General features: G+C 36.5%; 1 protein-coding gene across 2 annotated transcripts; it reads right to left on the bottom strand.

Annotated features, from left to right (window-relative positions):
* Positions 1-405: 405 nt before the first annotated feature.
* kars1 (lysyl-tRNA synthetase 1) lies at positions 406-21899 on the bottom strand. 2 transcript variants are annotated; one of them, XM_052139326.1, is made up of 15 exons: positions 21782-21879; positions 16775-16905; positions 16496-16637; positions 15922-16087; positions 12735-12828; positions 12443-12629; positions 12221-12346; positions 11967-12086; positions 11707-11869; positions 10300-10473; positions 9752-9837; positions 6707-6792; positions 6429-6555; positions 1558-1701; positions 406-868 (listed from the first exon to the last, which is right to left on the bottom strand). In XM_052139326.1, the coding sequence occupies exons 2-15, from the start codon at positions 16891-16893 to the stop codon at positions 794-796; spliced, it is 1809 nt and encodes a 602-aa protein (XP_051995286.1). In that variant the 5' UTR covers positions 16894-16905; positions 21782-21879; the 3' UTR covers positions 406-793. The 2 variants fall into 2 exon arrangements, with proteins under 2 accessions (XP_051995286.1, XP_051995295.1); XM_052139335.1 differs by lacking the exon at positions 16775-16905 and having other exon boundaries at positions 21782-21899.
* Positions 21900-23612: the final 1713 nt, after the last annotated feature.

Here is a 23612-nt window from a genome sequence, read left to right as displayed (position 1 = left end):
ACTTACACTTCAACTGTTCCTCACTGGTGGAATAACCTGGCAAACCCTATCCAAGCAGCTGATTCTCTAGAAACCTTCAAGAAACATCTAAAGACGCATCTCTTTCATGAGCACTTGACCCAATTCTACCGATGCAATAACGGTCTTCCTTCTTAAAATAAATACTCAATTTATTCCTTTACCACTCTCTCATCCTCTCTATTGCGCTTCTCTGAGCAGTTTGCAAATTTGTATTACAGCACTTCTCGTATTACTGCCACCTTAGGATGAATCATTCTGTCAATTTTCCTCATTTATAAGTCGCTTTGGATAAATGTAAAATGTAATACATTGGATAAGGCATATGAAGGAACAAAAGGGTACAAATGGACAAGGAAGACATCTATGACACACTGTTAGGTTTTGTCTTATTCATTATTTATTGTGATTAAATTGCTCCGTGTAAGACTGTTGAAAAATACAGTTGGATAGAAGATACTAAAACATCCAAACAGGGCTGAGAAACATCTGTTTATTTACCCCAGGACACAAAAACTCCAGGAAATTGTCAATGGGCAACAAAGAAAGGACAACAGGGTACCTATTCCCCATAAAACTTTGAGCCGTACATTAAAACAACTGCTGAAATCGTTCCCGTAAATGTAGACAGTGCATAGGTCTTGAATATTCAGGATACAACCCTCAACAGTGACAATAGCTTGGACAGGTCAGGCTGAATGAAGAAATCCAGAGATCATTGCAATCCTCAGGTATCTCTTCTTTGTAGTCGGCGCTCCAGTCGATGAAGTCAGCGTTACACTGAAGTGCCGTCTGCAGGTGGAGCTGGCTTATTGTCTTCAGGTTTCATGGCAGGGAAGAGGAGGACCTCCTGAAGTGGAGTACATCAAATCATATCAGTGATAATGTTTAAATGAAACCATTCACAGAATCAAGCATGAGGTCTATTTTTTGTTTGCAGGGTCTGTTTTATTAAAACAATAGTTCACCCAAAAATGAAAACTCGCCCTCCTGTCGTTCCAAACCCATATTACTTTAGCTTACTGTGGTGGAGGCGTGGCTGAGCGAAGTCTGTAGAGAGTGAGGCCGGGAGAGGAAGAGTGATAAGGATTGACACCTGTGGGAAATTATCTCCCACAGCTGTTCTGTGTTGCAATGAGAGCTGGAGGAGGATAAAAGGGCAGTCCAGACCGCCAGAGGAGAGAGAGATGCACGCAGCAGTGTTTGTGAGTGTTTTGCGTTCTGATGAAAAGAAAAGCTTTATGTGTTTATACTGAAAACAAAAGTGTGTGAATAAATGACTAAGTTGACTGTTTATCCGGCTCCCACTTCCTCCTTCATAAAGTGAGCAAGAGATTTGTCACACTTACGTAATAACAAAAATGGAAAATTTTCAAAAGAGATAAATAAAATTAGTTCTTTAAAAGGAAGTTTAGAACAACATTAGGGTGAGTACATGATGTCAATTAAAAAATTTGGGTGAACTATTCCTTTAATACATACAAGCTCTGTTACACCAGAAATGATTTAGAGTCACGATAAGGATTCGGTAAGTCATACCTTGATATTATTGGAGTTTGTGAGGAACATGGTGAGGCGGTCAATGCCCATGCCCCATCCTGCTGTAGGTGGAAGGCCATACTCTAAAGCAGTGCAGAAGGTCTCATCAATAAACATCGCCTCATCATCACCTTCTGCTTTGGCCTGTGGACACAGAAAAACAAAACATGTATTAATCTAAATATTAAATATATGCATTATGCTTGCTTTATTGTTAACAACTCCAGATGTAACAGTGCAGAGTTTAATCATAAAATGACAGTATGTGGGAAGTTGATGCATATCTATGGAATGATATTCCGGACATTATTCAAAAGGAATTGCAAATTGTATTTGCAATTGCGTTTTCAATTTGTGGACGCATAAAATGTGACATAATCCAAACGCAATTGCAAATCGCGCATTACGGTTTGCATTTTCGTTTAGCTGAACGCACAGTGACTGCCAAATTTCAAATGGAAAAGCAAAGTCCGTTTGCAACTGTGTTTCCCATATCTTACGAGTTTTGGCCCTGTCATATTTAAATAGCAATTTCAATTACCATGTCTGCTTTTTCACTTTCTCAGCGTCGCGTATGTAGCCAGCCAAAACTCAAATGGAATACTAATTCCCTTAGTATTTCCATTGACGCCTTACACGGAAACCTGTCAATCAGGGTCAAGGGTGGGATTATGCTATGGGGCGGGTTTGTCTTGGGAAGTGACATCACTCACAGTCTATCAGGATCAATAATTAGCACTGCACTTTATTCATCTATAATCTCACACTGGACTGTCAACATATTCTCCTCAATATACTACTTCATAGATATATATATATTTCATATACTCCTACTTATTGTATTGTATATTGTGTGTATTGTATATAATTATCGTGTTGTGTAAGTATGTGTACATTTGATATGTAAATTGTGTTGTGTAAATATGTTGTTTATTGTAATTGGTATATGTCTCGTCACTGTCATGACTGCTATGTTGCTCGGAACTGCACACAAGAATTTCACCTACTGTTGCACTTGTGTACATGGTAGTGTGACCATAAAGTGATTTGATTTGATTTGATAAACCGGCATCTGTTCAGGGCATCACCTCTTGACCGTCGACTGTGAGTGACGTCACTTCCCAAGACAAACACGCCCCATAGCATAATCCCACCCTTGACCCTGATTGACAGGTTTCTGTGTAAGGCATCGGAAATGGAAATACTAAGGGAATTAGTATTCCATTTGAGTATTAGAAAATCAGTTATTTTGAATTCTTATAATAAAGGTGGCTTAAATTTCATTGATTTTGATTCTCTTAACAATACCTTAAAAATTAATTGGCTTAAACGTTTCCTTCACAATCAATCTTCTATTTGGAGTATAATCCCAAGATATATTTTTTCTCAATTAGGAGGTATACATTTTCTTTTAATGTGCAATTATTCAATTAGTCAACTTCCTGTCAAACTTTCCAATTATCATCAGCAGATGCTTATGGCTTGGAAACTTATTTACAAGCATAATTTCTCACGCACAATTTTTAATTTGGAACAACTGTAATATTCTTCATAAGAGGAAATCTTTATTTCTTGAAAACTGGTTCAATAATGGGGTGATATTAGTAAACCAGCTATTTGATAGTGAAGGTAATTTATTTAATTATTCCGATTTTGTTTCAGGATACCAATTCCCAGTATCTAGTAAAGAATTGAATATAGTTTTCAAGGCCATCTCTTTGGAAATCTGTATGCTGTTTAGAAACAATAATAGTGCTACAGTGACTTCTGTTTCTCCCCTGAATCTACTGTGGTTGGTTCTATTTGTTTTTCAATACATAAATCCAATTATAAAATTAGGTCATTATTTTTGGACCCTGTTACTTCAATTCCTTCCTCCATTTCTTATTGGAATAACCTTTTTGATGATATTAAATGGTCATATGTTTGGTCACATCCTCAGAAATTCTTTCTAACTAATAAAGTTAAAGAAATATCCTATAAAATTATTCATAGATTTTATCCAATTAAATACTTTTTTAAAGAAATTTAGAAATGATATTGATACTTCCTGCTCTTTTTGTGAAGCCTCCTCTGAAACTTTTGATCATTTGTTTTGGGAATGTCTTTTTACTCGGTCTTTCTGGAACAATACTGATGCTCTGATTGTCCAAAAGGTTTTAGGTAACTTTTCTTTATCATATAGACACATTCTTTTTGGATTTTATGTTAAAGACAAGAATCTAATTAATGCATGTTTTTGTATAAACCTTCTTTTATATATTGGAAAGTTTCATATCCATAAATGTAAATATATGAAAAGTAAACCCCACTTTAGCTTTTTCAAAGAAGAATTGAAGATGTATTTAAATACAATTTCAACTTCTGTTAACAAGAAAGCAATGAAAACATCCAGAATTAGTGCCATGTTTAATATTCTCTCTTAATGTTTTTTTCTTTTGTGCCCTCTTCTTCTTTTTTTTTCTTTCTTCTCTTACTCTCTTTTCTTTTTAGACTATTGTTGAATATATTTAAATTTCTTTCACATTTCCTCTCTTAATGTATTCTGAACCATAATTTCTCTTTTGTTTTGAAAGATTGTTTATATTTCTTGTATGTATCGTCTTGTTCTGTTTGTTAATATTGCAATAAAAAAAAATAAATAATAAAAAATAGTATTCCATTTGAGTTTTGGCTGGCTACATACGCAACGCTGAGAAAGTGAAAAAGCAGACGTGGTAATTGAAATTGCTATTTAAATATGACAGGGCCAAAACTCGTAAGATATGGGAAACACAGTTGCAAACGGACTTTGCTTTTCCATTTGAAATCTGGCAGTCACTGTGCGTTCGCTTAAACGAAAATGCAAACCGTAATGCGCGATTTGCAATTGCGTTTGGATTATGTCACATTTTATGCGTCCACAAATTGAAAACGCAATTGCAAATAAATTTGCAATTCCTTTTGAATAATGTCCGGAATATCATTCCATACATATCTGCATATATCTCAGCCATTATATTAAAACCACCAGCCTAATACTGTGTAGGTCCCCCTCATGCCGCCAAAACAGCGGCAACCCTATTCTTCTTACCACAATTGTACAGAGCAGTTATCGGAGTTACCGTAGCCTTTCAGACAGTTCAAAACAGTCTGACCATTCTCCTTTGAAACAAGGCATTTCCGTCCACAGAACTGCTGCTCACTATATGTTTTTTGTTTTTGGCACCATTCTGAGAAAATTCTAGTGACCGTTGTTTGTGAAAATCCCAGGAGATCAGCAGTTGCAGAAATACCCATAACAGCCCATTTTACACAGACGTGCTTAAAGAAACACTTTTTTATATTATTAAGAACAGATGACAGAAAAGCCGTATATGGGCTTACATGACGCGCTGATACGGAGGCGTGCAGTCTCCTGGAACACGCACATGTAAAAGGTTCTCACTTTTCTTTGTTTCTGTCTTCTGAAATATTATTATTATTTTATTTTTTTTGTCCAAGAACAGTATCGTGTATCCGTGCTGAAAATGACCTCAGACATCTCAGCTCAGGAGGTGCTTTGAGTTCAGTTCACTTTATTTCCACAGAGCAGTTTATTATGACCACAATTCTGCAGCCTATACATCTGTGATTAAAACATAAAATAAAACACGTTCACCTCAAAACATGATTTATATTTCAGTGATTATCATCATCATTATAATTATAATTTTTACATTTATAATTGTTTTTATGTCTTCATTTGTGTAAGTAATTTTCTGCCTGCATGTTTACAGGATACTTGCCTGACGGTAAATAAAAATGTTACTTATATATATATATATATATATATATATATATATGTATGTGTGTATATATTGTTTTATCACTTCATTTCATTTGGAGTGCAATTTGAATTTAGAATTATTCAAAATGTATTTGATTTTTAAGTTTTTTGTTTTTAAATTAAATTAATTAAAGATGTTTTTCACACACATTATGTATTTTTCCGGACAACGAAATACCCAGCTGGTAGAGAATGCCCTGATGTAGTAGCTTCTTTGCCAGAGATATGTTGTCAACTGTTGTAAAGCCATCTTTCAAAAAGTTGGACGCACATTTTAATTGCACTTATTTTTTTTCCAGTTTCATTTGAATTTTTAGTTGAAATAAATAAAAAATAAAGTGTCTTGCTTTATTGTGTAAGCATAACCCTAATCCTGCTTAAGGAAAATTACCCAATAGTACCACCTAGTGTCCAACCAGCGGTAGGCTAATTCAGTGCTCCTCAGTTTCCTGTGGAGTTTTTTCTGTGACCAACTGACCAATCAAAACTTGGTCAACCAAGACTCTTCTCATCGACTAATGTATGGTCGACTATCAGGGGGCAGCCCTACATTTCACATTCTTAAAATAAAGTAGTGATCCAAACTGACCTAAGACAGGGACTATTTTCTACGATTAAATGTCAGGAATTGTGAAAAACAAGAGTTTAAATGTATGCATACTAAGGAGTATGTAAACTTCTGACTTCATCTGTACATATATATAATTATAAGGGAAAGTGTACATCTTAGGTCAAGTAACGAGTCACCATTTTTGCTTCCCAATTAATTTGAAATGGTACTGCATTTACAAAAATTATTTTTTTAAGTACAAACATTCAATGTAACTGGATGCATAATAATGATTAAATAATTAGCATAATGCTGTTAAAATAGTTTCAGATTGAGAATAGCGTGTCACACCACAGGACATGTCAACAATGTACTAACACAGTATAAAGTAGTATGCCTGCAGTTTTTGTATGTAAACTTAAAAATACCAGCAGCATAACTTGCCAAAGCTGGTAAAGAATACTAAAGATTTAGGAAGAAAATAATGTTGAATTTATGTTTGTTCAGCTTCACCTTAGCCTGCTGCTCAAACAGCTCTCTCTGTCTGATGGGATCGTTCAACTCTGTGTAGGCATTGCAAATCTCCTTCTTCATGACAAAAAGCTCAAAGCGCTCAGTTAGACCTTTCTGCGATCTGTGCCTGAGAAGGATAAACGGTTGTGGAAACAGTTGAATGTGTTAGTTTAATAAAACATTTTTGAATGCAGATCAATCAATAAAATCAATAAATCAATAAAATCAGAATACTCTGAAGTGTATAAGTATAAATCAAAATCAAAGCAGGCACTTACCATTTGGCCAGAGGACTCATGATCTGTGGATGATCACAGATGAATGTTGGGTTGATGCACTTCACCTCCAGGAAGTCTCCCACCAACTGCAATAAATATTTTCCCAAAACGAGTGTAAAATATTTTTATTTAAAAATGTTTGCATTGTGACTTTTTAGGAAAATGAAGCAAGCCAATTTAGAACCAATTTTCATTACTGTAACATGCAAATATATATATATATATATATATATATATATATATATATATATATATATATATATATATATATATATATATATATATATATATATATATACAGTGAGGAAAATAAGTATTTGAACACCCTGCTATTTTGCAAGTTCTCCCACTTGGAAATCATGGAGGGGTCTGAAATTGTCATCATAGGTGCATGTCCACTGTGAGAGACATAATCTAAAAAAAAAATCCAGAAATCACAATGTATGATTTTTTAACTATTTATTTGTATGATACAGCTGCAAATAAGTATTTGAACACCTGAGAAAATCAATGTTAATATTTGGTACAGTAGCCTTTGTTTGCAATTAAACGTTTCCTGTAGTTTTTCACCAGGTTTGCACACACTGCAGGAGGGATTTTGGCCCACTCCTCCACACAGATCTTCTCTAGATCAGTCAGGTTTCTGGGCTGTCACTGAGAAACACGGAGTTTGAGCTCCCTCCAAAGATTCTCTATTGGGTTTAGGTCTGGAGACTGGCTAGGCCACGCCAGAACCTTGATATGCTTCTTACAGAGCCACTCCTTGGTTATCCTGGCTGTGTGCTTCGGGTCATTGTCATGTTGGAAGACCCAGCCTCGACCCATCTTCAATGTTCTAACTGAGGGAAGGAGGTTGTTCCCCAAAATCTCGCAATACATCCTCTCCTTAATACAGTGCAGTCAGCCCTGTCCCATGTGCAGAAAAACACCCCCAAAGCATGATGCTACCACCCCCATGCTTCACAGTAGGGATGGTGTTCTTGGGATGGTACTCATCATTCTTCTTCCTCCAAACACGGTTAGTGGAATTATGACCAAAAGTTCTATTTTGGTCTCATCTGACCACATGACTTTCTCCCATGACTCCTCTGGATCATCCAAATGGTCATTGGCAAACTTAAGACGGGCCTTGACATGTGCTGGTTTAAGCAGGGGAACCTTCCGTGCCATGCATGATTTCAAACCATGACGTCTTAGTGTATTACCAACAGTAACCTTGGAAACGGTGGTCCCAGCTCTTTTCAGGTCATTGACCAGCTCCTCCCGTGTAGTTCTGGGCTGATTTCTCACCTTTCTTAGGATCATTGAGACCCCACGAGGTGAGATCTTGCATGGAGCCCCAGTCCGAGGGAGATTGACAGTCATGTTTAGCTTCTTCCATTTTCTAATGATTGCTCCAACAGTGGACCTTTTTTCACCAAGCTGCTTGGCAATTTCCCGTAGCCCTTTCCAGCCTTGTGGAGGTGTACAATTTTGTCTCTAGTGTCTTTGGACAGCTCTTTGGTCTTGGCCATGTTAGTAGTTGGATTCTTACTGATTGTATGGGGTGGACAGGTGTCTTTATGCAGCTAACGACCTCAAACAGGTGCATGTAATTTAGGATAATAAATGGAGTGGAGGTGGACATTTTAAAGGCAGACTAACAGGTCTTTGAGGGTCAGAATTCTAGCTGATAGACAGGTGTTCAAATACTTATTTGCAGCTGTATCATACAAATAAATAGTTAAAAAATCATACATTGTGATTTCTGGATTTTTTTTTTTAGATTATGTCTCTCACAGTGGACATGCACCTACAATGACAATTTCAGACCCCTCCATGATTTCCAAGTGGGAGAACTTGCAAAATAGCAGGGTGTTCAAATACTTATTTTCCTCACTGTATATATATATATATTCATGAATGAAAAAATATATAGTGATAGTGTTAAAGAGACTATTACAGTAATACCAGACATATTACAGTAATGGGAACTGGGGGATACAAACGTGCTTAATTGTCCTGAAAATTACTTCACAATGCAAAAAATTGTCCACCTTATTTAAAATATTACTCTTTTCCTTTTGGGGTGAAGTGTGACTTGGAAGTTCAGAGGTTTTAAGAGATTCATCCGTTTATGATATTGTTGGTTCTCAGACAAACTGAGTGCATATCTCTAAAGAACAAGTGCAGTATATAAAATTAATATTTTTTTTATGACTATGATAAGAGCATTTATGTGTAATTTGGGCTTGCTTTTGATACAGACTTCCTGATTCAATTCACAAGCTCCTGATTCAGATTTCGTTTAGATATCGATTCATATAGGTATTTGGTTGCAATGTTAATTTTGATAAAAATGAGTTCAATTTTCATAAATTTTTCATCATATTAGTCACATTTTAGCTTTTGAAATACGTTCAACTTCAGTGTATTCTATTAATAATCGCCTTGAAATTGCATATAATTTATTGCATTTTTGTTACTTTTATGTTTACATGCATAATTTGTCATTTTTACAAGAATTTAAATTGATATGTAGAACACGTGCTTAATCAGTACAGTCTCTTTAAATCTACTGGCATCAGACATTGGGCTCAATTTAACGAAAGAGGATGCGTTCCTTTAGTGCATCTATGCTGTGTGTGATTAGAAACGTCACACAGAATGAGTCAAACCAAACTTTACCCTCTACATGCAGTAAAAGGATCTTCCTGCTGAACTTCTTCACCACTATTCAACACATGAGTGAAATTGGAACATTGATTAGCCAGTACCTACGGTCTAATCACAGACATTTTACTTGCATAGCACAAAATAATGGTCGCATGTGCAAGTGATTTACTCTCTTTGTAGAGGGTTGCAGTAAAAGTTTGATCTTGAGATTAAAAAATTGACATAGCGAGTTCATACGAACATGTGATGCATTGCCAAAAAAAAATAATTTTTACCCAGCCCCTATGCATTATGCATAACAATATTGTGCTTTTCGTGTTTGCATATTTATTGAGAGTCAAAACTCGTATAGGTAGCATGTTATGTAATTTTACCTCCAGTACATCATACCTTGTCCAGGAGACGAGCAGTTGTCCTTGGCGGAGAGCATTCAACTCCTTTCTGAGCACAAAGTTCATCAAAGAACTTGCGTGTTTCTGTCAAGAAGATTTTTATTTTATTCAACTGTCATACTAGCAACTGCTTCCATCTACTTTTCCACTGCTTACAAGCATCCTGTTGTGCAGTAGTATATTTTTTTGTAAGCAAAGTTTAATTTAACACTAAAACACACCAATTCAACAGATCTATTATTTGTCCCACATTTATCCATTAAATCATTCACTCACCTTAATGTTGTTCCAAGCCCATATGACTTTCTTTCATCTGTGGAACACAACAGAAGGTGCAAGACAGAATGTTAGTCTCAGTCTCCAATCAGTTTCATTGCATCTTTTTTTTTTTCATACAATGAAAGTGAATGGTGACTGAGGCCAACATACTGCCTGAAATGTTCTATTGTGTTCCAAGGAAGAAACTGGTATGAGATTTGTAACAACTTGTAGGTGAGTGAATGATGATCCTTTAAATTTTTTGGTGAACTATCTGTTTAACCTTACCATCACTGTCATAGGTTTCAGGAGCTGGAAAATTCACCCCCATTTCCTTCTCCAGGTCATGGGTCATGCTGATCCGCCTGAAGGGAGGACTGAAGTCGATTTCATAGGCTTGTCCCTCTGGACCATCAGGATGATATGTCACCTTGTATCCTCCAGTAATGTGCTTCACCATTCCTGTGAAAAAAACAATAAGAACGATTCAAGCATTTTTTACAATACATAATGTTCCAAGCCAGATTTACAGAAATTTCAGAGCCCCTTTGAGGACAAAGCGGGAATTGTTTTCTGAAATAGTTTTGTGTGCCCTCAAGTTTGGCTTGCCCTCGCAATAAATTTACCTTGCTATTACTACAGTAACCATATTTTAATCTTGATATTCATAGTGAAACCATAGTCCGAACAGGTACACAAAAACTATGTAAAATAATAATCATACTTTTTTGGTTATGGTTTTACTACAAATACTATTGTATTTGTAGTAAAAACATACTAACAACAATATTAACCAAGGTTAGTATAAAGTATAAAAAAAACTAGGTTGACCAATAACAGTCATGGTTACTACAATATTACTATAGCATAACCATGATTTCTGAAAAAAAATAAATAAATATATATCGTTTCTACAGTCTTCAATATTAATATAGTAAAACCTTAAACTATGGCATTTGTATAGTAAATCATAACCACAAAATTATCATTTAATTTTGACGTTTTCATTTACCCGTTATGACTATGGTTTCACTACGAATAGTGAAGGTTAAAATACGGTTACTGGAGTAAAACCATTGTAAATGTTTTGCAAGTAAAAACGTAAAACTTATTGCAAGGAAGTTATGCATATCTAGGAATTTCGGTGGCCGATAGAATTTAATTTAATTATAGCAAATAAGCTTTGCCAAATAAGCCAAATTTAAAGGTGCACTCTGTAATTTTTTCTCATTAAACAAGTTGAACTGCTAAAGACATGAATTGTACTTGTGCACTGTATGTATAAAATCATGAGCACTCACATTCGAATGAAAACTCCAGTCATATCAGTAACCTCATAAAAGCGGTTTTATTCATGGAGAGGGTCCGCACATGGGGGCTGCCATGTTAGAATCACATGACCAGTCGAATACTACTCGCTTAATCTCAGTAACGTCCTGTTATGTAACACTTTCACTCATTGATTAAAGTAATCATGTCTGACTGTGACTACTACATTTCTACAATTACATCTGAAACTGAAAACTATTGATTTTTAATGATGCTGCATCCAAACCACTAGGTGTCAGTGTAAGGCCAAAAGGCAAAATTTTTCAAATACACAACATAACCAAATACAAATATAAGCTATAAAATGAGATGCACTCCATTCCACTCAGAGAAGACAAAGTGTACTAGCAAGGCTGTTTAACAAACCTGAGAGAAGTTTCTCTGTGATTTCCATCAGGTCATGATAGTCTGCATAAGCCATATAGAACTCGCATGTGGTGAACTCTGGGTTGTGGGTGAGATCGATGCCTTCATTACGGAACTGACGCCCAATCTCATATACACGGTCGATTCCTCCAACTACCAACATCTAAAACATTGATAGAAATGACATAATGTGCAAGAAACTCCACAGGTCTTAAGAGGATTTCAGTAATTTAAATTTCAACAACTATTGCAGAAATTACCTTATGGTAAAGCTCAGGAGCGATTCTCATGAAGAGATTCATGTTGAGCTCATTGTGGTATGTGACAAATGGTTTTGCCACAGCTCCACCAGGTATCAGATTCATCATTGGAGTCTCAATCTTTAAAAGCACATTCACAAATGAAAACATTTCCAGTAAAATATTAAGAGTATGTTAAAGCTGGAGTGTGCAATGTCTGTGCCAGTACTAACACCAAACATAATGGTTCTCCCCCTTGAGGATAATATTCTTACCTCAAGAAACCCAAGCTGGTCCAAAAAGCTGCGGAGATAGGTGATAATCTTGGCACGGGTAACAAATTTTTGTCTCACTGGGTCGTTAAGAATCAAGTCTAAATATCGCTGTCGGAACCTGGTTTCCTAAAGGAACAATCAAAGGTTTTCACATAAGTCAGTCTAGGCAAAGTCATGTAAAATTGTGCTAGCAGCATTTAATTTATATTTTCAAGTCTTCACCTTGTCTTTCAGGCCAAAGTGAAGGTGTGGAAGCATATGTAGACATGGAGATAGCAGAGTCATCTCGATTGGGATGATGCTCAACTCGCCCTTCTTTGTCTTGCCAGGGTTACCTCGAACACCAATAATGTCCCCACGTCTTAATTTGTTATTGATGTGCACAAAGTCATCTTCTGATTTGTAGTTTCTAAGAATATAAGACCAAAATTCAGCAAATTAGACCACAAGATATTTTGTTGCAATAAGTATCCAGAGTTCTAAATATGATGATTGTGTAATGTGCAAATCAGACCTGGAGTTCGCCATGACCTGCAACTTGACTCCCTCCCCTCGCAGGTCATAGAACAGTAACTTAGCACCAGAAGCCCTTTTAGCATGGACACGACCTTTCAAGCAAAAATGTGCAAGAATAAGACAAAAGGATCAAACTATTTAACAGGAATGTTCCAGGTTAGATTCAAGTTCAGCTCTGTGATATGCTGTCAATTACAACAGACAGGAGCTGGATGATTTGGACAAAAAGTATTATTGCGAATATTTTGAAAAAAATTTGTGATTGCGATTTGAACTGCAATATGACAAACAAAAAACTAGTCTGTGATTTCTTTTGACCAAAATTTGGGATTGTTTTGCTATTGTTCTACTGCTAATAAAAAGACTTGTGATACTCTTTGAGGGTTCACACTTGAGTCCTCTTAAAGCCCAAAATATACTTCGGACAGACGTACAGGATGCGTGACGCAAATTTAGTCATCAGCAGATTGCTGGAGGACTGAACACGTGCAGTCAGAGTTTTCTAATCACACATCTTTTAACGCACAGACTGCGCATTTGCCTGGAATTATTTGCAAGAATTAGTGGATCCACAAGGTAGCAATAGGGCTGGGCGATTAATCAAATTTTATTTTCAATTACGATTTTAGCTTCCAGCGATTATGAAAACAAGATAATCGAGATAAAACGATTATTCTGCTGCATTCAGTTTCGCAATGAAAAACCCCGGCATTATATCTTTAAAGCATCCTTTATTAAATTTCAAATAACAAGGAAGCGGGTTATAAAAATAATCGCCGAATCTGGCATTTCTCTGTGCGGTCAGCTATGAGCTGCGAGAAGTGACCAGGGAAGAGATTTAATCTTCTCCCCGCTGATGAACTCCCTGGCATGGGGACGCTCATCACTTGCGTTTGCTGCAGCTGTAACGTGATGGCTCGCAACATAGTGAATCATAATATAGGTGTAATATATGTTAATATATGTGTGTATCTTACCATAAAGAAAATCAGTGATACACAGCTCTATTAAAGGTGCAGTATGTAAGATTCAGAAACCCTTGTTATTAGTGACACTTGTGGCCGTTAAGTGAACTGCAGCTACCTGTTGCTCGTGCACACACTCCATATGGACGTGAGCATCGACCAAAACAACAACGTAACGTACAAAGACACTGAACGTGATTCACCGACATCATGTTGACAGATGAGGTATCATAATTAAAATTACAGTTATGATTGTTTTAATACAAACTTTGAGACTGCATGTTATATTTGACTCTCCAGTGCTGGAACGGGGCAAAAACAAAGTGTGGATATAGGTCTGATTATGCCAGACTGTAGTTTGAAGTAATCACTTTTCTTTGCATGATACATTGACTGTATTTATATGATAGCCTATGCTGGTGTTAGCTAGCTAACCAGCTTTATCAACAGCTGTTAGCTATATTTGGTGGATAATGACAGTAGCTGTTAATAAAAAAGACTGTACATTATAAATATGTTGACACAATTCAGTATTGATGTGATTCCATCACAACTGTCATTTATATATATCGATGCGCTATTGTTTTATAATAATAGATTGTATACATTTTCTATATAACCAAGTTACGTTACACTAATGAATAGGTCTTTTTGCATTATCTTGAACATTGTCTAGCATTCATTTCATGTGTTATTGTGGTTTACCTTGCTGAATAATTACAGATTAACATTGATTATGACTATGCAGGCAAGATCAAATTAGCTAAAATTACACAGATCAATCCTTATGGCACTATATTTCACACGCTTTTCAGTTATGTAAGCTTACCTGTCCAATAAGAACACCAATTCAGGGTCGGTTTTGATCCCCAAAACCAAACGAAGGTCCCACTAGGAATCAAATGCCCTGCCGATGTTCACTCTAGTTTTCACTCGACCACGATCATGTTCCCGCTTAGCAAGACGGTATTCAATAGTAAATGTTTTTTGTTTTTGGCTTACTCTGAGTTTGTGTAGGAGTTTGTGTTGTGCTGGGAGACGGAAGTTTGCTGGATTCCATCTCTAGATAACGTTACCTAGTGTTGCAGGCTGTTGTCGATGTTGAATAGCGCAAGAGAAGCACTGAGGCAAGGCTCTTGGGAGCACGCATAAACGTCACATCCTTTGGATTTTCCCAGCAAAAGTGACCCGCTCCCTTCGCATGAAAATCAGTCTACAGGCTTTAATAGGCAACCTAGGAAGTCCTCGAAGGACTAATTTTTTAAGATGCATTACAAGCCGTTCACACATTGGCAAAAAAAGGCGAATATTACATGAACATTTTTACATATTACACCTTTTAGAAGAGAAAGTTTGTTTTTTGTGAGTTAAATTTGGATCAAAGTGAACAAAGGTAAGAGAGTGTAGTCTTAGCCCATTTTACACTGGAACAAAATAGATTTTTAATAGTCTTTTTTGGCTTGTTTTCCAAAATAATATCTAAAACTCTAGGAGCTATACTGCAGAAGAAACTATTGTTATCGGAGAATGTTGAATACAGTATTTAATCAGGCCTTGACATAAACGCTTGTCCGGGACAAGTGGATTTTTTAAGGTGCAAGTGAAAGAGAATTTTACTTGCCTGACCGGACAAGGAGACTGATTCAGACATTAATAATAAAATAATAACCGGCTATATTTGTGATAGCCTAGGCCTGTGTCACTTAATCTGCTGTTGAAAGTAATCCAGAGCATGTAACTTTATAATTCATCTTTTACTGATCAAGTGTGAATTCCAGTCATTGATAACACATTTTAATGTCACATTAGTTAAGGTTTTACTGAGCGTCCTCATTTAAATGTACTTCTATAGTAGCTCTGCAGTAGCAAAGTGTCAAACTAACGCAACATATTTCCTGTAGGTGGAGTTTGCTTTATATAAACAAAATATTGTGGATAGCACATCGTTTTAAGCAAAAGAAAGATGCATAAACGTATGCCTATAACGTTTGCACAGACAAGATTAACAAGTGTGAACATCTCATGTGAACATGCTTGCTGTTGAAGTCCCGTGGCTTCACTCTTCAAAACTATGTGTATTTTAACGTTTATTCTAGTGCAAGGCCTTGCCCCATAGACTTCCTTTGTAAGCTCACAGTAAAGCTGTGATTTCATTTATAAGGCTTAAACTGTATTGAACAAAGAACATTAAATGCATGAAATGCATGCAGAAAGCATTACCTGATACATTGAGAACGATGTCTGTTAAGTGGTGTCCTGGTTGTAGATGACTATATTTCTCAATGAAGTCCGTAAGTGATAAGTCCACATGGTATTTGTGAGGATATGGGTCTTCTGAAGTTCCCTTCAAGGCTTGAATGGCTTGCGTACGGATCTTGAAGTATTGCTGTATTGAAATCATAGTAGTAAGTTCATCTGCATTCTAATATTATTTTATTTTTTTAACCACAAAATGAAAATTCTGTCATCAATTACTCACCCTCATGTTGTTTCAAACCCTTATGATTTTCTGTCCTCCATGGAACTCAAAAAAAGGAGATCTTAGGGTCTGACAGCATGAGTCACAATTAACCTTCACTGCATCTTTTTTGCATTTTTCTCTCATACAATAAAAGAGATTAGTGACCGACATCACTTTTGTTTATCATGAAAGATAAAGTATTTTGGTTTTGAAGCAGCATGAGGGCGAGTAAATGTCAGAATTTTCAATTTTGGGTGTACGGTCCCTTTAATTGACCACAAAATGTGCTAGAGCTTAAGAAATATGACTTCCATAGATCAATTCTTGACGTACATTTGGGTCCAGGGTTTCCTCATCGGCCCCATATGCACTTTGCTGTTGCTTGTCATTGGTCTCCTTCTGGTCCTTCTGTTCTTTGACCTTGGCTTCCTTCTCAGCAGTCTTCTTCTCAGCTTTCATACGCCTTTTCAGCTCACTAACGGATGACATATAGGCAAGAAGCTCACTCGCTGCACTTGGCACGTTATCCATGCTGTGGAAGTCTCTAGCAAGCACAATTTGTAGTGACAAAAGGTTGGTCGCTTTTCACATTAAAATGAAAACACCACCAACCTTTTGTCACTTCTCCAACGACATCCTTGTATAAGCAAAGGCACGGTTTGCGGGCTGGGTACAGCAAACATCTGCGCCCTGAATGCTTGCAGCCTGCATATTCTGACCAGACTCAACATGATGCCAACGTCCTATTTGATGAATCAAGAAAAATGAATGGGTTAGTTTACCCAAAAATGAACATTTTCTCATCATTTACTCACCTTCTGACTTTGTTCTTCTGCAGAACACAAACAAAGATTTTTAGAAGGATATCTCAGCTCTGTAGGTCCATACAATGCCTTAGAAAGCTCCAAAAAAGGAGATAATGTCAGCCTAAAAGTAATCCATTGGACTCCAGTGGTTTGATCAATGTCTTTTGACACAATCCAGTTGGTTATTACAGACCAAAATATAACTCCTTTTTTACTGTCCATCTTGACAGCAGTCTCTGTTGCAATCCTGATTTCGAGCTCAATTACACTTCCTATAGCACCACCTAGCACTCTGTGCATGCATCAAACACTAGGAAGTGTAATCGAGCTTGAAATCATGATCGTGCCAAGGGACTGCCATGGCAAGATGTATGGTGAAAAAGGAGCTACACATTTTGGTCTGTTCTCACCCAAAACCAACTGGATTGCTTCAAAAGACATTGATTAAACCACTGGAGTTTTATAGATTACTTTATGCTGAATGTATCTCCTTTTTGGAGCTTTTGGAGTTCTGGTCACCATTCACTTGCATTGTATGGACCTACAGAGCTGAGATATTCTTCTAAAAATCTTTGTTTGAGTTAAGCAGAAGAAATTAAGTCATACACATCTGGGAAGAAATATGGGTGAGTAAATGATGAGAGAATTTTCATTTTTGCGTGAACTATCCCTTTAAGGATCAGATTAGAGGTCGACCGATATTGTTTTTTTTTTTCAGGCCGATGCCGATCTTTTGAAATCCGGGTCGGCCGATGGCCGATTAATGCTGCCGATTTATTTTGGCCGATATTTGGCCGATATGTGCTTGTTTTTAACCTCTTATTTGAACCTTTTATTTGAAAGATAAAATGTAACACAAATAATTACTTAAGATAGACAACATTTCTCAACAAATACATTTATTGAACACTTGACCAATCTGCACTTGTACACTTAAAATTAAAAATGTATAATGTAAAAACATATTGTATAAATAATGTATAACAAATATATTAAATAAACAAAGCAGGTGTTACTGAACTGCTCCGAGACACGAAGGTTGAGATCCAAATGCAGCTTTAATTAAGGGGCAATCCAGACACGTCATCCAATATTCAGAGCATCCAAGAGAAGCACAGGCATAACTAGGGATGGGCATCGTTAAGGTTTTAATGGTATTACTATCTTACCGATACTGCTTATCGATCCGGTACTTTAACGGTATTCTTAACGGTTCTTTTTGTTATATATATATATATATATATATATATATATATATATATATATATATAATTTTATTTCAGGAAGGTCTAACATTACTGTTCAGGTGTGGTCTAAAAAGAAATCTAATAAAGTAATCAATTGTAAAATAGCACTGCATAGTTTATCATAGACAGATTAATGCTTATTAATGCAGAAGTTATTCATTCAAGAGCTGTAAGTGATTTTCTCTCTGCCTTTTGTTGTTTGATTCGCAGTAATGGCTCAATCGTCAGCATGTTCATTATTAGACAGCTTCCCCTTTAAGACCGAGTTCAGATCTAATAGGCTCCTGATGCAGCATATTTTCTCCCCAACTATTTCCATAACTACGTCCATTTAAGACATAAACTGTGTTTAAGTGAATCTCCAAGCCGGTCGTTTTGATATATTTTTGTGTATATTTGATCGTTTAGACGCGCATGAAATCCAAAGTAGTCTATACTTTGCTTGTCTCTTTATGGTGTGTTTCGAGCCTGAGCTGCCTTGGGAACGGTAGCCTATCTCTTGCGCTCTTTTTATTATTAAACGCGTCCCGCAATTTAGCAACAGTAGCATTTTACAACAATCACCGATCGTGCTGATTCTGACGTTAAGTTTGAGTTTTAGGGAGAAATGTCAGCGCACCGCTGTGAAGGGAAGGAAGTTGTGCTAGACAGAATGCGGCTTATGTATAAATATTCTTTTTATAATCTTTGGAAGGCGAAATCTAAAATAAAATCAGACTAATAATCACAGATCTAAACCAGGCTACGTTTGAATGTTTAGTTCTGTCACTCATTAAGCTGGGCTCGTTTTGTGCTCGCTGTGACACCGCGTCAGTGAGATCTCTCTCTCTCTGACTGCGAATAGCTAAATTGCATCACACACAAATGGTTTCATATTATTATACATAGAAATGGCTGGCGAGATAAAATAACTTTCTCTTTATAGCAATAAAGAATGTATTTTCTTAATTTCTCCAGTACCGACAGCAGAACCGATAACGTCCGAGCTTACCAAAGCCAGTCCTTCAATAGCCTATAGTGCGTTGGTATATTTTTATTACTTATTTATCTGCATTGAGTGACAACCCTCTCAAATATAAGACACACAAACAGAACAAACAAAAGTCTCAGATTCACTGTCTGTAATTGCAAAATTCTTGCTTACTTATTGTGACATGATAGCAACCCTTCTGCTGTGATAATGCAACTTCAACTACGCTATCAATATCCAAAGTAGCCGAACGTCATGTCAGCTGTCGCGTTTGTCATGTTTTTTTCTTGAAGTTGGCAGTAACATATCAAAAGTTTTTAATTAAATCTAAAGAAGTTATACAAATTTAACCCTTACTGTTTTCTCCAAGGAACTTAGCTCCTTCCTTAGGCACTGGATGAGGTCTGCTCACTCTGCTGGAAAATGACTGTAGGGGCAGCGTGCGTCGAACACGTGTTCCACAACAACACTAGGCTGCCCACAGATGCGCCTGCCTAATAATCGGCTTGATATGCGTGGATATTGGCCGATGCCGATTATGTAAAAAATGCAAAAAATCGGCCGGCCGATTAATCGGTCGACCTCTAGATCAGATTTTTTGCACCCTTACAAAAAAAGTGCTGCGGCGGTATCATGGTTCAGCGATGGTGTCAGATAGTAATACTTCGGTACTGTTGAACTAGATAGGTAAAGTATGTCACGACAAACTTTGATGTTGGCTTGACAGGACTGGGCGATATATTGAATATTAATGATATAATCAAGATAATTTTGCTGACAATGTAAAATTGACTAATATCGTGAATATCGCAATTATTTAAATGTGCTTTCATTTGGCCATTAAGTTTCATAGAGAACGCATCAGTAAACTAATTTCATGATCCTTCAGGGTTGCAAATTTGTTTTAATGACTTCAGTGCATTTTATAAAAGATATAAATGATAACTCTGCAGATTGGTCTAGGTGTCAGGATATGAGCAAGGGCCAATTGTTACAACTAGGGGAGGGTAATAAAACGATATCAATATTTATCACGACAAAAAAAACTCCATGATATCGACGATAAGCATTTGAGTAATTTTTGATATTTAGCCTGTGTTCTACATCTAGACATGCGTATTGCTAAAAACACTAGCAGTTTGACTTTCTTATCGTATGTATTCACTGGCGCGTGCTTGAGCGATTGTGAGCGAGCGCTTTCACTGCCTTCCTATGGAAGCGAGCGTCAAGCTCGCGAGGTGGATTGTAAAATCGACAGCAGCAAGTGTTGGGAGTGGTGTTGTGCAGATTTCTTCGCTTCAGTGGAAACGCATCCTCAGATTGTATGAAGTATTGCCCTACGCAGGTCACCGTGTTCCGGATCCGGATCCCTGATTCATTCCATCTTGACTGCAAGACATCATGACGACGGTTACACCCTCTCATAGACTCTATTGAGCAGCGCGACAAAACAACAGTGCCGGTTACATCATATCTAATCTTTCTGAGCTGTATTCTTGAATGTATTTCTCTAGCACTGAAACACGCTTCACAGATGCCCTGTCCCGGTCCGCACCCGCTACCTCTTTTCCCCACATGCGAGTAAACATGAGTTGCGTGTTTCCATAGTTTTTTCTTTCTGACTTTATTCATATTTCTTCATCTCTGACAAGGATGGAAGACAAAACAATTACTAGTTTGTAGCCTAGTCTTTCTCACTTTAATGAAAATAGAAAAATGGTCCATTCAGACTTTTACATTTTCAAAAGTTTCTCCCTGGAGATACCCATAAACCCCCATACAGTATCATTCCTCAGTCACAAGGGCTTATATGCACCTATACTTGGATATCTGTATGTAAAGAAATATGAAAATAATTGTAATGTAATATAATATATATATATATATATATATATATATATATATATACCTTCATTATGACTCAAAATTAACAGATAATCTTATGACATTCATATCCAACTGCACTCAATTGATAAACTCTATAAAATATTGTAATATTTTCATAGAAGATCCCTCAGACACCACTGCATTGGTTGAGTCTGGGCCCCCAATGCAGTTTTGTAAAGACTATTTAGGATTTTGTTTTCTCTTCTTTTTCTTAAAATTAAAAAAAAAATTGCACTGTGCAAATGTGATTGAATACCGTGATAAATATCGATATCGAATAGACATTGCATAGACACCTGTCCATGAGTATAACCTTGAAGATTAACAACATAAATGAGACAACAAGCATGTTTTAATCGAGAAGGTCGCGAGCATGGCAATTGTGCTCTGTAATGTGGGTTTATGGGAAATGGAGTTCTTTCCGCTCACCGACATTTAGACGATTTAATAATGCATAAAATGTTGGTAAAAGAGCGCATTTTGCGCAACATTATACGGGGAAAACCCATGCAGGATCAATCTGTTTCGAAATGCACTGTTAGGTCGTGTTCAAACCTCACTGTGTTATACCACGTTGCCTGTCATGCCCAAACTCACCACAATGTATTATGGCGAGCCCATTAAGCAATACAGTCCAAGCGTGCAGACTTATTTCAAGTCCTTTAAAAATGTAAAATTATTGTAAGAGGTAAATTGAAAATGGGCATACTTTTTGCTGAGTTTGTCTCCATCCACAATAGGCCCGTCTGCCATCTTCTTCGCGCTATTAGCCGCCTAACACACACACACAGCGGTGCAACCACACTGTGAAGCCAGAAATACTGTAACACGCACAATAAAATGGCTAATATGTCACTGACATTTCAATGTAAAAGTGTCAATGCTTTGGATTGCATCGGTTCATTCGGTTTCTATAATTCAACATCAATATTATACCAGTATTAGGTGTATTGATTTGATGATCTTCTGTACATGTCAAATGTATATGTAGGCGTAAATTTAAATAATATAAAATTCTATACATGTATGAAGTAACAAACAAAAAAAACTTTTTTTAAATGTGAGACATTTTGGTCATTTTCTGTTGCATTTTGCCCATTAGTTCTGACTAGTTCATTTAAGTTCTAATTCTATCCAAATGTTGCCTTGCTTTAGTGTTTATAGTATGAATTTGACTAATAGTATGTTTTCATAACAATGTAAAATATATTGCCATAGCAGTATATATTTTATCAATAAAATAGGATTACATTTATTCACAAATATAGTAGAAACAATATATATCTTCTTTTTATTTGTTTATCTGTGTTTAAAAAAAATACAAAAAAATAAATATATATATATATCAGCTTTTAAGTTTGAAAAAAGGTGAATGGAAAATAAGTATCTATTTTAGTTATTCGTTTCTTGATATGTGATTAATGCAGCCAATTCAACCAGTAATTTCAATGAGATGTAAATATGAAATTAGATGTAAATATGTTTGAAAAGAACTGGAATATATATATTATCTGAGATCAGTGACCTCTAGAGCTCATATGATATTCATAGCTATTCATATGTGGTATTTTTCATTCATTTATTCATCCATCCATCCATCCATCCATTCATGTTTAAGTAGCTAAAGGAAATAACTCGTTCCAGTATCTCTTAGAAACACTGCCCTTCAACAGATAGGGATCAAACACAGAGGAATCTATCAGACAACTCATGATCCTCCACAATAGGCAAAGAACTGAGAACAGCACAGAGATTAATTAGCAGAGATGGGCCACTTCCATTAAAATGAATGGGAGAAATTGGAACGCTCAACCAAAGAGCTCAGAGTGCCCACCTGATCAACGGATGTAGAAAGGAATTCCCACCTTACATGTAAACGTCCAATCCAATCCAATCACCTTTTAGATACAGATTTTACCTGTCAATCAACTTTAGAATGTGCATGCGCATTAGCTATACAAGCTGGGAAAATTGCGTTTTTGCAGTAATATGAGGCAAAGAATCCTAATTTATGATTCCAGTATTGTCCGATTTTATTGCTGATTTGACATATGTTATTTGAACGTAATCTTGACCAATCGTTTTTGAAATATTGGTCTTTCTCCATTCAAGTAGATAGGAGCTGCACTGGCAATTGCCCCCCGAGAGCCTTATATAGGCATATATAGGTATATAGGCCTCAGGTATCAGCGCATAGTTAAGCAATATCACACAAGCAAGAGTGCGTTATGGCCCTATATCAGCACTGCTGTGATTCGGCCGCAGGTATGAGGCTGCAGGCCGAGTGCCGTAGGTAATTACAGCAGTGCTGATGTAGGGCCATATCGCATGATTGCGAGTCTGATATTGCTTATATACAACAGTTAAATTAACATATGTATAACGTATGGTCATAAAAACGCATTTGTGCACTTTCTTACGCAACGAATCAGAATCTGCCTTTGCTGGTTCAAAACAAATGATGAGTCCAAGCCTCCATTAGTAATTCAAAAAGTTCACTTCAGAAATAGTATCACGGCTTGTGCTGTTTCTAACAAGTT

This window comes from Xyrauchen texanus, chromosome 2, assembly GCF_025860055.1.
Source record: "Xyrauchen texanus isolate HMW12.3.18 chromosome 2, RBS_HiC_50CHRs, whole genome shotgun sequence".
Classification (NCBI taxonomy): Eukaryota; Metazoa; Chordata; class Actinopteri; order Cypriniformes; family Catostomidae; genus Xyrauchen; species Xyrauchen texanus.
The sequence above is the reverse complement of the archived record's forward strand: the minus strand, read 5'-3'. Positions and strand labels throughout refer to the sequence as shown.

Excerpts from the sequence above, each read along its gene's own strand:
- kars1 (XM_052139326.1), bottom strand. The coding sequence starts at position 16,893 with ATGTTGAGTCTGGTCAGAATATGCAGGCTGCAAGCATTCAGGGCGCAG. Across the intron at positions 12,829-15,921 it reads CATCGTTCTCAATGTATCAG|GTCGTGTCCATGCTAAAAGG; the intron begins GTAATGCTTTCT and ends TTTGCTTGAAAG. Across the intron at positions 6,556-6,706 it reads ATGAGTCCTCTGGCCAAATG|GCACAGATCGCAGAAAGGTC; the intron begins GTAAGTGCCTGC and ends TATCCTTCTCAG.